This window comes from Lissotriton vulgaris, chromosome 1_2 (genome assembly GCF_964263255.1).
Source record: "Lissotriton vulgaris chromosome 1_2, aLisVul1.2, whole genome shotgun sequence".
NCBI classification, from domain to species: domain Eukaryota; kingdom Metazoa; phylum Chordata; class Amphibia; order Caudata; family Salamandridae; genus Lissotriton; species Lissotriton vulgaris.
In genome coordinates, this window is record NC_141686.1 from 364,860,500 (window position 1) to 364,877,616 (window position 17,117).

Consider the following 17,117-nt stretch of genomic DNA (forward strand, 5'->3'; position numbering starts at 1 on the left):
GAGAGTGAGCTAAAGAATGGTGATGCATTAAACCCAGATCAGTTGACTGAGGTGAGTGTTTGATTTGCTCAGATGCTCCGTCCATCATCCCCTTTTGTATTGCTTGGTCTGCCAGCCTCAACCCTCACATTCTCTTGCGCATGCATGGTGTGTGTGAGAAGTTGGCCTGATATATGATGCTCACTAGTTCTAGTGATCACCTTGTATCAGTCCAAACAACCCTTATGGTGATTGGTTGTAAAGTCAACCTTATAGACCAGCTATCCTAGTAGCGTGGACAAAAGCAGTCTTTAGGCTAAACTCTTTTGGCATGTGAAGCCAGCTGTTTTACCACATATAAAACCTTGAATACCAAGTGAAAGGACACCACACAGGTTGTTATGAAAATAAACAAGTATTTATTAACTAACATACACCTCTGAACTCTTTATGAGGTCAGAGGGCTAAGCACATGACAAACTCTTAGGAAAAATACGTTTAAGTTGCACGATTTACAATGGTGCCCTAGGGGCACGACAAACCATATACTAAGTAAGTGGAATGTGCAAGTCAATCAAAGGAATGGAGCTGTCCAGAGGCTGTAAGATCGCTGGGACCACGCTATACTAACTTGAGGTAGGTAATAGGAGGCCCACGGAAAGCGTGTGCAGAGTGTGAACTCACACGCGAGATGCGTACAGACATCTATGGACAGTACAGTTTAAAGGAAAGGTGGATACGGATGTCCCTGACTAGATAGGACTAAAACGACTGCGGAACTGGACACTAGGAGAGTCAAGCTACCCTTGAGCACCGAAATGCTCGTGTTACCTCACCCACGGGCTGCGGGTGCATAGGTGCCACGTCGTGTCGGGTTCCGGCGTTGAAGTCTATGGAGCCTGGAGGAAAAGATGCTGCAGGCGGTCAGGAGGAAGATGTCCAGTGTGATCCAAGGGTGGATCAGTGAAGAGAAGAACCTGAAAGCAGAGGGGACAATGTTCAAAGTCACTAGCCAGTGACTGGAGTGGAACCAGGAGTGGAACCAGGTGTCGTCGTCGCGATCAGGTGAAGGTGGACGCTTGTCTCTGCAGCCACGTGGACCAGGTGGTGTCTTCGACGACCAGGATGGGGGCACGAGCTGTCCCACGCAGGCTCTCGCCGTCGGCGGTGTCGTCTCCGGATTCGGGTTCGGGTTCAACAGGCCTTGGCAAAGGCAACCCACGCTGTGAGTGGAATCGGCGTCTGGAGTGGACCAGGAGGGTCCGGGGTGCTCCTCTTTTGGAAGGGTGCAAGGGCCAGTCTGGAGCAACCAGACCAGCAGCAAAGTTGTCGGAGTTCGTCGTCTAGGAGGTCACAAGCCAGCCGGCAAGTGACCAGATAACGCGTCGAGCAGCAAACAGGCAGAAGGGCCCCACGCAGATCTCGTGGATGCTGGAGGGCTGATCTTCGATGCAGGAGCTGCTCGGGGTCGGGGCTTCTCAGTCCCCAAAGCACTTGGACGAGGATGCCTCTGAAGTCGTGCTGGAGCGAAGTGCTGCTTCTTTCAAGATGGCCGGTCCCACGTGTCTCGTCGCACCCACGGGTCTCAGCTGTGCTGCAGATGGGGGTAGAGGTCGGAGAGGTCTGGGAGTCCGGGTCTCGTCGGGCTCTGAAGTCTGGATCCTTGCAGGAAGACGACAAAGGGAAGCCGCTGTACGCTGATGGTGCCTGCTTGTGCAGGGTGGATACTCCTTGCCCACAAGGGAGATTTTCTTCAGTCTTCTGTGGAGCAGAACGTTGAATTCCAGAGTTTCTTCTTGTAAAGTTGATCAGGATAATCTAATTTGGAATGGGACCAGCTCCTACCTTTATTCGGCTAAAGGGGGCTGCACTACGACTAGGTCCCTCCTCTGGGTGGGACCAGGAAGGGGGGTGGTTACACCCCCTTTCCTTTGTCCGGTCTTGTACCAGCTCTGGGGCTGTAGTGCCCCAGGAACTGGTTCTGACCGGTGTATGCACAGGGACACCTTGTGTGCCCCAGGCATGTCTCATTCCTTTGAGCCCAGTCCTACCTAATACACAAAATCCTGTCTGGGGTGGTGCTAGCACCTCCCAAGGCAGGAAACCCTTTGTCCAAGCCTCCCTCGCTGGAAGGACTCCCAGCAGCAGGAGGTCAGACTTGTGTCTGTGGTGGCAGCATCCATTTTGTGAGGCTGAGGCTCGAGTTAACTTTAACCGGGGTTCACAGTTACATACATGTCGTGTCCCTCTAGAAGGGTGGAATGCTAACCCCGTCGCCAGAATTGGCGAGGGGTTAGTATTCCAATTCGTATGACACCTTACTCGACATGTTTTGATAATGCTATGCCAAAGTTAGCATTTGACCGCGAGGGTCATAATGCACTTAAGAGTATATGGTATAGCGTTATCATGGAACAGCTATTAGGACTTGGTTCCGCAAGCTGCAAACGGGCTCAGCTCATGCCAGAGCACCATCTCACATGATTCCAAGCACTCTGCCTTCAGGATTGATAAGGCCTGCCATAGGAGTGACTGATAGGAATATATGTGTCCATTTTAGGGTTAGATATAGAGATACTATATCTAAAGCAAATGGTGATTACACCACCTTGCCCCAGCTGTCGTGCAGCCAGTTGTGTCTGTTTAGATGGCAAGCCAGGGGTGGCATAATACATGCTTCAGCCCCTGGTAGGCCCTGGGTACACCTATGCCCTGGATACCTAAGGTATGCTGTACAGGGACTGATAAGGTGGCCCAGTACCAATTGGTATGTACCTAAGGTACATGGAATCCATTTTACAGAGAGAGCAGTGGGCATGGGGTCCTGAATAGCAGGGCCCCAGGTCAATTAATTCGAAAAACCAGAAAAACACCAGGCAAAAAGTTGGGGGCAACCATAGTCAGATATCCACCTTCCTACAGTGTGCTCAGACTCAACCCTCACATTCTCTTGTTCACGCTTGGTGTGCTTAGACTCAACCCTCACATTCTCTTGTGCACCCTTGGTCTGCTCAGACTCAACCCTCACATTCAACTGTGTATGCGTGGTCTGCCCAGCCTCAACCCTCACATTCTCTTGTGCATGCTCGATTTGTGCAGCCTCAACCCTCACATTCTCGTGTGCATGCTTGATCCGTGCAGCCTCAACCCTCACATTCTCCTCTGTATGCGTGGTCTACCCAGCCTCACCTCAGAGTTGAGTTCTGTGTGATTATAAGAGAAACCACGTCATCTGTAATTCTACGTGCTTGGTCATCAGCACTAATGATTGAATGTGTTTTACACCAAGCGCGTAGAATTACATATGACGTGGTTAAACTTATAATCACAGTGAACTTTCGCCAGCACTTATTTGGTTGGAAATGACAAAGTGCCGCACATGACAATGCGGAATTAATGCTTTTTGCAACGGCAGGTAAAAAACTCAAGAAAAATGTTTAGGTTCACAGCAATGACCTAATGTTTAATTTACATACTGCATGATGATTTTAATGCAATGTCTCACGATGTATCTCCCAACATTGACTAAACAAGTCTGTTTTTCCAGCTCCGAGGACGTTCAAACCCCTTGAATCTGTTGTCACTGTCTATTACGTAGAGGTGTATCACATGATATTGTATAAACACTGTGATTTGCATTGCACTCGTACTCGTGAACCAGGAGGTTGCCTCCGAAACGCGCTGAGTGACTTGGCTTAAAATAAAAACACACTGAAAAGGAATACTTGTAGCCCTGGCATCGTTTGTGGGATACCGGCAAAACGATTGTTGTTCAGATTTGGGGTTTGCGACCCCGCCAAGGCCCGCCACTGAAAGGGGCTCAGATTTAGCTGTAGGTTTACACATATATAGAAGTTGAGATGGACAAGGCGGGGGAAGAGAAATAAAGAAAAAGTTATTCGATTTTCACAAATGCGATGGCAAAAATCCTGAGATCGGTGCTTTGAATTTCTATGCTGCAGCAGGAATGCCTATTGTGAAAGGGGATATATTTGTAATTACAAACACTTATATACACTTTCAAGTGCTTTATGTATAAGTCTTTTTATTGCAATATTGTGCACTAGTCCACTAAACGTAGAACACATAACCCATAACAGGATTTCCTGCAATAGGAGTAAGACGCTGACTGGACAGCCACATAAAACCTTATTGCAAGAAAAAATATAGACTCAATCGCAAAAAGAAATATCTTTATCAATGTTTGTTCAAGCTTCTTTGATAGTACTTGGCTGGTGGACTCTAGTCAGCTTGGGCTTTAGATGCTTTTGCCGGCCACGGGTTCTGAAGGCTTAACACGATTAAATATATTTGGAGGAATCACACGGACTTCAATGACCCTAATAGCAGTAATACATTCAAGTGTATTCCAAATAATGGGCCCCAATTATGTGTTGCCCGGGCCCCACAAATCATTAGTATATCAACGAATTAGAAGGCAGCTTCATATGCTAGTTATGAATAAAACAACCACCTCACTTTAGGGAACAAAGTCCGGATATCAAAGGGTTCAATGTACAGAACTGTGGAGAAAGGTGCTTAATAAAGACATGTATTCTGAGAGAAGAAACTAATATTGTTCTGTAAAAATATGCTTTTGTTTCCTCCTTGTATCAAGGAACAGGAGCATAAACCTGTCAACTGTGTTGGGATTGGGGTGAAGTGTAATAAGAACAAGGAGTATCCCAACTGGTATTATTCATAGGCAATTAATAAGGATATGCATACAACATTATCCACAAGGAGACTCTATTTGATTATAGCATGTGCTCATGGCATCATTTATATAAACAGTAAATTTGGAAAGGAAAAGTAAATTACAGTTGTAACAGCACTGTACTATATAAATAAAAAGCAATTGTGGCAACCCAAATTGCACGTGGTGCTCGTGGTTTGTGAGTGAAGACCGAAGTAGTGACTCAGGTGACAATGTGAACAGCGTGGGCGGCGCAAGGTGACTGGTGCAGAAATATATACAGTGAATAATTGGCACAGTATGGTTCCGGATGGTTAGAAGAGTTCGTTTTGACTTCAATGCAATTTTACTGTTTGTGAACCACTCTGTGTAAAGCGCCTATGGCTGCGCTGGTGTGTCGATGGTGTTTCGATCCACATGAATTGGGATCATCATCAGGACTGGGTTGGGTTGCTGGAGCCGTGGCCCGGGGTCATAAATCGCCATAGTCTGGGACGTCTGTGGGGTGGCGGTAGAGGCGGTATCTGCGAGCGATCAGCTGAAATCCAGCCTTTGAGTCGTCATGCGTGGATTCGGCGAGGAATGCGGAACAGGACGCTCATTCACGTGGGAAGGACGAGGTCCAAGGGGCCCAGGGGGCCCATTCCGTAGTGATCGGTCTTGAGAGACTGAATCTCTGGCTGGCATGGAGTCGGCACGAAGCTCGAACAAGGCTGGCGTTTAAGAAAGTGAATTGTGATGTAGTATCATGCGATGTAATGCCTGCGTTGTAAAGGATGTTGCGATGCAATGCCTGCGTTGTAAGTGTAGTGTGATGTAATGGTTGCGTTGTAAAGTTGTTTCCCATTCTGGATATAAAGGAGTTAAGACCACACACTGAGGCCACACTAAATCTTTGATGTATTATAACAAGGTCACAATGTCACCCCCTTGCACAGTACAACTCAAGTCCTGAATTTCAGCAAGGATACATAGCATTCTGGCACACGTAGCTTGGATCTAAACACTGTTAATATGGGTGTTTAAATATCATAATGCACTGTTCTTTAAAGAGCCATGGCTAAATGAAGGGATTCATATATAACAGTGGGCCATGTCGTCTCACAATTAAACATTACACATACACCTGCAGGCTGCATCCCCTGATGATGTTGTGAGGTCAGTACACCTGCAGGCTGTGCCCCCTGATGATAATGTGAGGTCAGTACACCTGCCCCCTGCCCCCCCCCCCCCCTTGATAATGGTGTGAGGTCAGTACACCTGCCCCCTCTCCTCCCTGATTGTGGTGTGAGGTCAGTATACCTGCCCCCTGCACTCCTGATGATGGTGTGAGGTCAGTACACCTCCCCCTGCACCCCCTGATGATGGTGGAGGTGAGTACACCTGCCCCCTGCACTCCTGGTGGTGGTGTGAGGTCAGTACACCTGCCCCCTGCACTCCTGATGATGGTGTGAGGTCAGTACACCTGCCCCCTCCCCCCTGATGATGGCGTGAGGTCAGTACACCCCCAGGCTGAACCCCCTGATGACAGAGTGAGGTCAGTACACCTGCCCCCTGCACTCCCCTGATGATTGTGTGAGGCCGGTACACCTGCAGGCTGCACCCCCCAATGATGGTGTGAGGTCAGTACACCTGCCCCCTGATGATGGTGTGAGGTCAGTACACCTGCCCCCCTGATGATGGTGTGAGATCAGTACACCTGCCCACTGCACCCCCTGATGACGGTGTGAGGTAAGTACACCCCCAGGCTGTATCCACACCTCTTATGTTGTACGATGGCTGTGAGAGGCTCACTTACCCCTGCAGTGTCTACAATTGAAACTGAAGGTAACTGCAGCCAGGGCTCCTCCTTCCACGGGACAGACAGGCAGACCCTCAGGATTCCTCCTTCCACTGGACAGACAGACAGAACCTCAGGGCTCTTCCTTCCTCTGGACAGAGAGACCGATCCTCAGGGCTCCTCCTTCCACTGGACAGACAGACAGACAGACCCTCAGGGCTCCTCCCCCCTGGACAGACAGACAGACCCTCAAGGCCACTCTCGTCTCCAGGAGGCTGGGGCTCGCTGCTGGTGCTGACTCTACCCTTCGTGACCCAGACACTATCATACTCACAAACCTGAGGAGAGCTCGGCAACATCCGGTAGAGACGCTACCTCTGCCCACGCTGACCCGGAAGCAGACATTATTGAGAGGGAGTGGGGCGGGGCTTATGGTATCCTGAGAGGAGGCTTCATTCAGCCTCCGCTGCTAGTGCTGACGCTGTCTTCATTGACCCGGACACTGTTCACCTCTCAGGCCTGAGGAGAGCTCCATCGGCTCCGTTTCTTCTGCCGACTCTGCCCCGGGTGACCCGGAAGTGAAACTGTTCTTTAGTTTCCAACAGCGAAGGAGAAGAGAAGAGACCCCTGAGAGAGGAGAGAGGGTGAGACTTAGAGGAGGGCAGAGGAGGGCAGACGGGGGGCGAGAGGAGGGAGGAGGAGGGGGGAGATGAAAGGGTGAGGGGGGAGAGGAAGGGGGAGGGGGCAGAGGGGGGAGAAGGGGAGCAAGGGAGAGAGGAGGGGGGAAGACTGAGATGGGGGAGGGGGCGAGAGGGAACGGAAAGAGAGGGTGAGACTGGGAGGAGGGGCAGAGGGGGGGTGAGGTGGGGAGAGGAGGAGGAAGAGGGGGGAGAAGGTGAGGAGGGGGGAGGCGGGAGAAGGAGGGGCAGAGAGGGGGCGAGGGGTGAAGAGAGAGTGTGAGACTGAGAGGGGGGCGAGGGGGTGAGAGGGGGCGAGGGGCAGAGAGGGGGTGAAGAACAGAGAGGGGGCAGATGGGGCAGAGAGGGGGGCGAGGGGGGAGAGGCGCAGAGAGGGGGGTAAGAGGGGGCGAGGAGCAAAAAAACAAAAATTGTACGCTAGTTCCCCCCCAGTCATTAGCAACACCCCGAAACCATCCAGGGCATGTTCAATTCCAAATTCCCCCTTATCTACCATATCATCTGTTCTACTGGCCCAGATCGAACTTCTTGTCAAATCCTTAATATCCCCACTGGTAAAGAGAATCATGGTAATAGGGGATAAGGTCACTAGTATAGAAGAGACAATGAAGGAGAACACAAAACTCTTAAAAAGATTGGTAGGATCAAAGCAGGTAGAACCTCTAGTCACTACTGATGTTCCCAAAATTTTGGCACAAAGCACTACTGCCCCATCCCAGTTAGTTGCCCCAGTTAGTTGCCCCAAAAACGCCAATAATATTAAATACTCGGTACACAACACCAAATTTGGTAGTACCGCAGAGCACAGTCAATAGTGTAGGGCCGATAAATGCTTCCACGCCCTTAGAGGGGACTTTTCCCAACCATGGCTATATGCAAAGAAAGTTTACCTATATTGACCTACCGCCGGAGGCCGCTCCATTTGTGTGCATTCTCTCAGGCGTGCCCGAACTAACTATTGGTAAGATTGAACGACAAGCGGAATTGGCAAATAAGGTATCTTTCTGGCAAACCAAGAACAGGCCCCTTCCACCAAACATCGAAGGAAAAATTTTAAACGTTAGAAGGGTGAAGTGGTTGGGACCTCTACCTACAGATATATTGGGTGACCTGATCATTGTAAACTTTAGGGATCCCCGCATTGTCCCATATCTGCAAGGCTGGCAGCCACAAATAGGAGACGGCCCTATAGTTACTAGGGAACTGAGAGACTTCTATCCTAGAACCGTATACTTGCCCCCTGTAAGTTTAAACGTAGAAAAGAACCACTGTAGAGGCAATAGAGGCCATATACCCACCAACTTTAACATACCCATCAGTAATCATTTTTTCTGAATGGCCTGTTAATAATGACTTGAAGCCTGGGGTTGGTCTTTACTTGAATAAGTTTTTACGAACTTTTTATTATGTATTGTAATGAATGTATTTTAATTTTGTACTGTGCTTTTATGGTTGCTTTGTTTCAACCGAATAAAGCTTATTGACTGACTGAGCTAGAGGTTGGGAGGGTGAACGCACAAGTGACACATTGTGGTAAATATTTGATTTACCGTCTTAATTTCTATGCAGGTAAGTACTTAATCAATAATAACTCAATCGGAAAGAAAGAGGCAGAGTCCGTGGTGTTAGAGTTCTTTGGGGTTTTATTCCTTAAAAAGGAATGGTCAAGACCTGGATATCATGTTCCTGCAACCACAGGGGTTCAGGAAGGGATAGAGCAATATTTTATTGACAATACATAGCTTATATACTTAAGTTGCATTATAGAAACCAATACAGTAGGCGTAACAGCTGAGAGAAACAAGATAACAGCATCCACGTGGTAGTGATACGTAATTAGAAGGCGTGAACTAGGCGTGAACATAGAGGTGTGTGCTAGAAACGTCACAGGTAGGTGTCACAAGTGGGTGGCACAAAGCAGAATCTTGTAATGTCAGCAGAAATCTGAGGCTTGGATGCGCGCGCAGCTGCATGACGTGTGATTGACGTGAAACTGGAGGGTGCAGGGGACTTGACATTTACACTGGCGGAAAGAGACAGAAGTCTGGCATGTCAGATCAACTCGTACCTCTATCATATCTGATATCTGATGTTTGGGAACCATATTATCTAGAGAGAAAGGTCTCTGGGGCAGAAGCTATTCTATACTGACTGTGAGTGCGTGTATAAGCGCCTAAGTGTCTACATGAGAATGCGAGGGGCATGGGCCTACCATGGTAACAGAGGCTATGAATTACTTGCACGGAGACAGTGAGGCCGGGCCCTTTGCTCTGCAGCTGGGGGGATGTTTACTTAAACTAGTAGGCAGGAATGCATTTTCGAGGAGCGGAACAGATAATTCGAAGGCTGAATACAGTCTTGGCAGGCAGCAGGCTGAGCTAAGCGCCATGAGCCGCACAGGGAGTAAGGCAGAGGTCACGGGTACAGAGACAGCCTGGGCTGAAGTTTTCGGAGTCAGAAAGCAGGAAAAAAGGCTCGATGGCAGAATTCAGGGCCTACTTTGCCAGAGCTGAAAAACGTGTAAAGTACACCACAAAAAGACGTTGGCATAGCATACTTAGGAACGGAGCATTCAACCCATTCAGGGTGGGTCTGAAAGAGGACATGTTAACGTTGGACGCAAATGTATTTGAGTCTTCATAGCTGGCACAGGAGGGAAGTTACATGCACTTTAAGCTGGTACATGGAGTCGGTGGGGTACACGCTAGGGAACATTACTTGACCATAAAATTTATATTTCCTCAACATAACCAATCACTTTGTGTATCTGTCTACCATGAGGTGGTGTGCACTCCTGGAGAATCCTGCAGTGGCAACAACATCCCTGGTCGGCCCTACTGTTGAGGCTGAATTCAGACTAGGATTTTTAGGAACTGGAGATGACTGCATCTTACTCAATGTAACTGTGCAACTGGAAACACAGTTCCCTCTCTGGACTGCTCTTGTCTGCTATTCTCAATGAACACCACATCACTTGCATCTGACTATTAAGTGTGATTCCGGCCAGTAATTCCTCCCATGAATAGCGCTATTTCCAGTTCATCAGCCTGGAATGGCGACGAACAAGGAAGGACGAGAGCTACTGGCCTCCTTGTCTCATGCAGAGTCCCATAACCAGATATGTTCCTGCACAGGAAGCATGCAATCCTGTGTGGAAACAGAGAAGAGTGCAGGGATACATCTTAAAACTATTTTTATTATTTGCCTATTTAAAGAGCTTTGCATGTGCAGTTTTGCCTTTATGTTCTGCAAGTTCAGTAAACCTGCCCCCTGCACACCCTGATGATGGTGTGAGGTCAGTACACCTGCACCCCCTGATGATGGTGTGAGTTCAGTACACCTGCACCCCCTGAAGATGGTGTGAGTTCAGTACACCTGCATCCCCTGATGATGGTGTGAGGTCAGTACACCTTCCCCCTGCACCTCCTGATGATGGTGTGAGGTCAGTACAACCCAGGCTACATTCACACTCCTTAGGTTGCAGATGTTTGTGAGAGGCTCACTTACCTCGGCTGCAAGTGAGGGTGCCTGCAGCCAGGGCTCACAGGAAGAGAGGGGGTGAGGCTGGGCTCCACTGCTGGTGATGACCTTACCCCCGCTGACCCGGACACTGTTCTACCTGCAGGCCTGAGGAGCTCAGCAGGATCCGGTACTAGAGGAGACTCTGCCACCTCGGACCCGGAAGCAGACATTGTGAGAGGGAGGGGGCGGGGTAATGTTGTCCTGAGACGAATGCTCCCTCCGGCTTCCGCTGCTGGTGCTGACTCTGCCGCGATTGACCCGGAAGAAGGAATGTGTCGGTGTAATGTTACTTTCAGAAAACAAAGAGGCTTTAAACATCCTCCGCGCGGAGCTGCCTCCGGTCACCCGGAAGTGAATCTGTTCAAGAGTTACAGATAGTGTTGCCATATTGGGTGACATTTTTACCAATTGGGAGGGAAAAACCCATGCCTGGCTGGGGGGCAAATTTTTGGGCTACTATTAAGCGTGTGTGTTTTTTGTGGCTAGGGCGTGCGCCGACCACGATGAGGAAGTGGCGTGCGCCTATCACAGTGGCCAGACAGTCCGGTGACAAATGAGCGCGCTGACATCAGAGCAGCTCAATGCTAATCATTGGCCGAGGACCCAAGATCACACCCACACTCGCGTGAATTGTGAAGTGCTGTACAGCCAAGACACACCTTGTCTAGTATCAATGTGAGTCCCCAGGGACACAGTTAAAAGTTCAGTTATGGTTCTGGCTCTATGCGTTAACCCCATCAGGGGTAACAAGTGCTATATGAATGCAAACCTTTCTTCCACTCACTGCAAATAACTGACTAATATCCACCCCTGATATTACTTTCACATTTCACCATATTAATTCACCACTAGTCCTTTATGGGCTTCCGGAGAAGCGCGCTTCAACACCCCATTGGGAGTAACAAGCGCTATCTAAACACAAACCTTTGTTCCTCCTCTATCCTTCTACTATCCTTCCGAATCCAAATAACTGACTAACATATCCACCACTTAAAAAATGTACATGCATGTTTAACTATAGAGGGGACGTGAGTCCAGGGGTGTAGGGGGGAGGTGAGTCCAGGGGTGTAGGGGGGAAGTGAGTCCAGGGGGGGAGGTGAGTCCAGGGGTGTAGAGGGGAGGTGAGTCCAGGGGTGTAGGGGGGAAGTCAGTCCAGGGGGGGAGGTGAGTCCAGTGGTGTATAGAGGAGGTGAGTCCAGGGGTGTAGAGGGGAGGTGAGTCCAGGGGTGTAGAGGGGAGGTGAATCCAGGGGTGTAGAGGGGAGGTGAGTCCAGGGGTGTAGAGGGGAGGGGAGTCCAGGGGTGTAGAGGGGAGGTGAGTCCAGGGGTGTAGAGAGGAGGTGAGTCCAGGGGTGTAGAGAGAAGGTGAGTCCAGGGGTGTAGAGAGGAGATGAGTCCAGGGGTGTAGAGAGGAGGTGAGTCCAGGGGTGTAGAGAGGAGGTGAGTCCAGGGGTATAGAGAGGAGGTGAGTCCAGGGGTGTAGAGAGGAGGTGAGTCCAGGGGTGTAGAGGGGAGGTGAGTCCAGGGGGGGAGGGGAGGTGAGTTCAGGGGTGAAGAGGGGAGGTGAGTTCAGGGGTGAAGAGGGGAGGTGAGTCCAGGAGTGAAGAGGGGAGGTGAGTCCAGGGGTGTAGAGGGGAGGTGAGTCCAGGGGGGAAGGGGTGAGTCCAGGGGGGAGGGGGGAGGTGAGTCCAGGGATGTAGAGAGGAGGTGAGTCCAGGGGTGTAGAGGGGAGGTGAGTCCAGGGGGGAGAGAGGAGGTGAGTCCAGGGGTGTAGAGGGGAGGTGAGTCCAGGGGTGTAGAGGGGAGGTGAGTCCAGGGGTGTAGAGGGGAGGTGAGTCCAGGGGTGTAGAGGGGAGGTGAGTCCAAGGGTGTAGAGAGAAGGTGAGTCCTGGTGGAGGGGGGAGGTGAGTCCAGGCGTGTTGAGAGGAGGTGAGTCCAGGGGGTGGAGAGGGGAGGTGAGTCCAGGGGTGTAGAGGGGAGGTGAGTCCAGGGGGGGAGGGGTGAGTCCAGGGGGGAGGGGGGAGATGAGTCCAGGGATGTAGAGAGGAGGTGAGTCCAGGGGTGTAGAGGGGAGGTGAGTCCAGGGGTGTAGAGGGGAGGTGAGTCCAGGGGGGAGAGAGGAGGTGAGTCCAGGGGTGGAGAGGGGAGGTGAGTCCAGGGGTGTAGAGGGGAGGTGAGTCCAGGGGTGTAGAGGGGAGGTGAGTCCAAGGGTGTAGAGAGAAGGTGAGTCCTGGTGGAGGGGGGAGGTGAGTCCAGGCGTGTTGAGAGGAGGTGAGTCCAGGGGGTGGAGAGGGGAGGTGAGTCCAGGGTGTAGAGAGGAGGTGAGTCTAGGGGGGGGGGGGAGGTGATAAGCAGCTGTCTCCAAACGTTCATAGTGGCATAGCCTCGTCATTCTCAAGCCTTTTCATCTCTGGTCGAGGATTGTATGCAACATTTCTCTAACATGTTTACTTGTCTTCCCCTTCTTCGCGCATATATACTCCTCGATCCTGATGTTATTCCTTCAGGACATCTTCTCTAAGGCCTCCTCCTTTACTGAAATATTATATTTATTTTCCCCAACTAAGTTATGTGGCGGGGTTATTGCTCTTTCTCAGAGAATCTGTTTGTTTGTCGCCTCCTACAATGACTTCATCTAGTTTTTCAACTCATCTGTGTCCCTTTGTATGTCAGCTTCACAGAAACTTTCAATTTACAATTCACTCTCACACTGTTGCACCAACTGTGCAACACAACAAAATTAAAACCTTAATGGGGAGATTGATTCACGTACCTTCCCCCGGTAGAGACCACTTCAGCACCTAGTATTATTTAACACAGGGAGTTCTCCACTTTAGACCCTGAGACTTCTGCAACTTTCTTTTGGGGTGACTAGATCTGGTTAGCTGAACAACGTCAATCCTGTAACAAATTTCAAACATCTGAACCTCTAAGTCGGTCCAGTACCTCTGCCATTACTCCCCACTTAGTTGTTAGTGGTATGGTTCCTGCCCCTCCTAAAGACACCACAGTGAATCCCTTGTTCTGGAAGCCAGGAGCAGATTCCTTGGTTTAAAAAAAGTTATTACCGATATTGTTACTTTCTTTTGCTCTTAGCTGGTGGAAAGGTTTGTAGCAAAACCACTTTCTCAAGGACACTAGGGCATGATTGAAGGCCATCACACAATACAAAGACATTGCCTCTACCGATTATGGATGAACTGAAATGGGAGCAGGAGCCGATGCTTTGTTCTCATTAGATCTCGCTGCTGTCTTCGCACAGTTGAGTACTCCATCTTGTTGAGGCTTTGGGCATCGGGTGCTAGGCGCTAAAGAGGTTCATATCATTCTTTACAGGCTGAACATGTATCACCAGATTGGGCAACTTTTCGTCCAACACATTGCATGCAATTCCAGAGTGACTCGTGGGTCCTCAATCCCGCCCCATTTGTTCACTAGCTATGTAATCCCGCTTGCTGAAGCTTTACTTGAGAAAGGTGTTAGAGCATTTATGTGTTCTGACGACACCCAGATCTTGCTGTGTTTAGACAGTTAACTCTCCCCTCACCTCACATTCCACCAAACCTTGCCTGTCTATAGCAGAGGCTGGGTTGCAATAAACTAAAGTGAAACGCTTAGAAGACAAAAGTTCTGCTTATTAATTGTCATAATGATTAATGGCTTGACGCCTACTAGCCATCGGAGATGAGCGCTCTTTCACTCTTTGCTCAAAATATGTAGAGCTTGAAAGTAAAGATCAACAGTGCTTTCTCGGTCTGGCATGGTCTGTGAGTCGTGTCATTGTGCATGTATCATATTAAACGCCAGAAAGAGATTGCCCCTTATTTGACATTAGAAAGCAGGCACCTTGTAGCAGCAGCATAGGTTGGGTCCAGTTTGGACTAGTCGAACATCCTCTACTTACAGTTTCCTACACTCCACAAGAATGTTTATTTTGAGAGCCCAAAGCATGGCCAAGGCCTCCTTCTGGAATGTCTACATTCAGCCTCAAGCAAAGCCCTAAATGCAAAGGCAATCATGACTTGCTTTCCGTTCATGCCGCTGTTTCAGTTCCACTCCTAGGCCCTTGTCTCTGGCGTCCATAACAACGCAATGGGACAAAACTATTCAGACTGTGAGCATTCACAAGACTCTCCTTAACTTCTGCAAATTCTTCTCGCATTCCCTACTCCACACGTAGTGTGCACCCTTCCTCAGCAGGGCTCACATGGCACAAGAAAATTAGGTACAAACTGAGAATAGAATGTTTCTCACCAAAAACGTGAGTGCCTCTTCTTTCTTTATAGATCTAGGTATTTCCTGTGTGTCTTTAATTGATTCATCTTAGGGGCAGACCCCATCAGCAGAGATTACGTGGCCTAGGTAGCTTCTGACAAGCAAATTTGTATTTTTATCTGGGACTTTAAATCTATTATTCCTCAATGCTCAATTTCATAGAGAATATCTATTAAGGTAATGCTTACCAAGTTTTAATTTAAAAAAAATAAAGAATTACAAAAACATAATAAGTCCGTTAAATTATAGGGTTAGGTTTGATGAGGTCATACTGATACATTTTGAAGCTTAACAGATCAGCTCTGGATAGGGAGTCCTCTCTGGCAGGGCAGAGCGGATCTGCATGAAATCTCACCATATCACGTGAGGGCATCACTGAGCGGGTTTAGATGTGTAGCAGGGTAACTCCTGATGTCCTCGAGGACAGGCTTGACCTTGAGCAGGGTAGATCCTCTCCAGCTCTTGAGACAATTTAGTTCTTTCGAGCCATTAGCTGGACTGAATATTTTTTTTTAAAGCTTAAACAACGTGTGATGAGACAGGAAGGAGTATTTTGACCTAATTGTCCTGTGATAATGTGTTGTCTTTTCCATTTTCTTCCCCTTCACAGACACCTGAGGACGTGAACATCAGAATGGAGAAAAGGCAGGTTCCAAGACAAATAGGAGAAGTGCAGTGTTCACATGAACCCGTAAGAGCCACACTCCCTTCTTCTCCTATCCATAATGTGCCTTCTTCAAGATCCCAAACTGATGCTCAGAGAGACTGTGAGATGGAAGCGCTATCGGGGAACCTGCCTAACATGATCCTTTTATCCATGCTGGAGCAGTTAGAAGCCAAACTGGTCAAATTGCAGAATACCCTAGAGGACGTGCCGTCAAGAGTCGCTGGGCTTATGGAGCAAATCTGGATAGCAAAGGGTCTAGATCACCTTGTAAATGGGGATTTGTCTTTGGAGATGGCCGGTCCCGTGGTGGTTAGAGATTGTCCTCTCAGCAGGTCCCCTCCGATCAATCTTTCACTCAGGGCCAAGGAGGTGAACCCATGCCTTCAATCTACATCTTCACCTGGTCGTGATCCACAGCCGAATCAGTGTCTTCAACCTCTGTCTCCTCGTGGGCATGAACCAAAGCAGAGCCAGTGCCTCCAACCTCGGTCTCCGGCTGGCCCTGGACCACGGCAGGACGGTACTGTCTCCAGGGGCCCTCCTCCGGATGTTCAAGTCATCCCAGGTGAGCCAAGCCTTCGTCTTCCACCAGTGTTTGATGACGGGCAGGAACCACAGCTGGACCAGTGCATACAACGAGAACCAGAGGAACACGAACAAGAGGAGCACGTGAAGAAGGAACCATTGTATGCAGATAGTTGGGGCAAACAACAGAACGTCTGCCTGCAACCACTGTTTCATGAGGGACATGAGCCACAGCGAAACCCCTGCAGACAACCAGTGCTCCCAGATGGGGAGGGACCAATTGAACACCTGAAGCAAGAGTTGTTGTGGTTTGGCGGTGACGGTCAACGGCAAAACGTCTGCAGACACCCAGCATTTCAAGAAGACCAGAGTCTACAGCACATCACCTGCCTGCAGCAGATGCTCTCTGATGCACATGAACCACATCAGAACTGCAAGACCGAACCAATGCACCTTGAGGCACCCAGTCCAGATCGCGGCTATAAGCTAGAACCACCGAGTCCTGAGGACTACGATCAGAACTACAAGCTAGAACCACCGAGTCCTGAGGACTACAATCAGAACTACAAGCTAGAACCACTGAGTCCTGAGGACTACGGTCAGAACTACAAGCAAGAACCACTGGGCCCTGAGAACCGAGATGAGAACTCTGACCTACAACCGACATGTGCTGATGTGCAGGGCCCATCTGGAGCCTCATCATTCCTGCCACAGAATGCTGCTGATACTGATGGAGCTATCGCTAGAGACCCACTGGAGAGAAGAAATACAGACGCAGATGGATTGCTGCTCAAAGCCATCCCAGGTATTTGGTTCGTAATGAATTAACATGCAGAATGGCGAGTAACTTGTACAGTTCTGAGGGAATGTAGCATAAAATATCTCCAAAGTGGATCTTTCCAGATTTTTAGTAAGATCTGCAGGGGGCCAAATCTGAGTTGTGTGGACTGGTATCTTTGGGGAGGGCCTTGAGTAC

General features: G+C 49.4%; 2 protein-coding genes across 2 annotated transcripts in view; one reads left to right on the plus strand and one right to left on the minus strand.

The window, feature by feature from the left end:
* The window catches only part of LOC147736887 (uncharacterized), a 71,603-nt gene extending 64,924 nt beyond the window's left edge, over positions 1-6,679 (minus strand). The window contains exon 1 of the mRNA XM_086953831.1: positions 6,474-6,679. The gene's annotated coding sequence lies outside the window, so the exon portion shown is untranslated. The remainder of the gene's footprint in view (positions 1-6,473) is intronic.
* Positions 6,680-7,063: 384 nt separating this feature from the next.
* LOC147736888 (uncharacterized) overlaps positions 7,064-17,117 on the plus strand; it is a 43,480-nt gene continuing 33,426 nt past the window's right edge. Inside the window, exons 1-2 of the mRNA XM_086953557.1 lie at positions 7,064-7,099; positions 15,560-16,946. Of these exons, the coding sequence (XP_086809683.1) occupies positions 15,584-16,946 (1,363 nt within the window). The 5' untranslated portion in view covers positions 7,064-7,099; positions 15,560-15,583. The remainder of the gene's footprint in view (positions 7,100-15,559; positions 16,947-17,117) is intronic.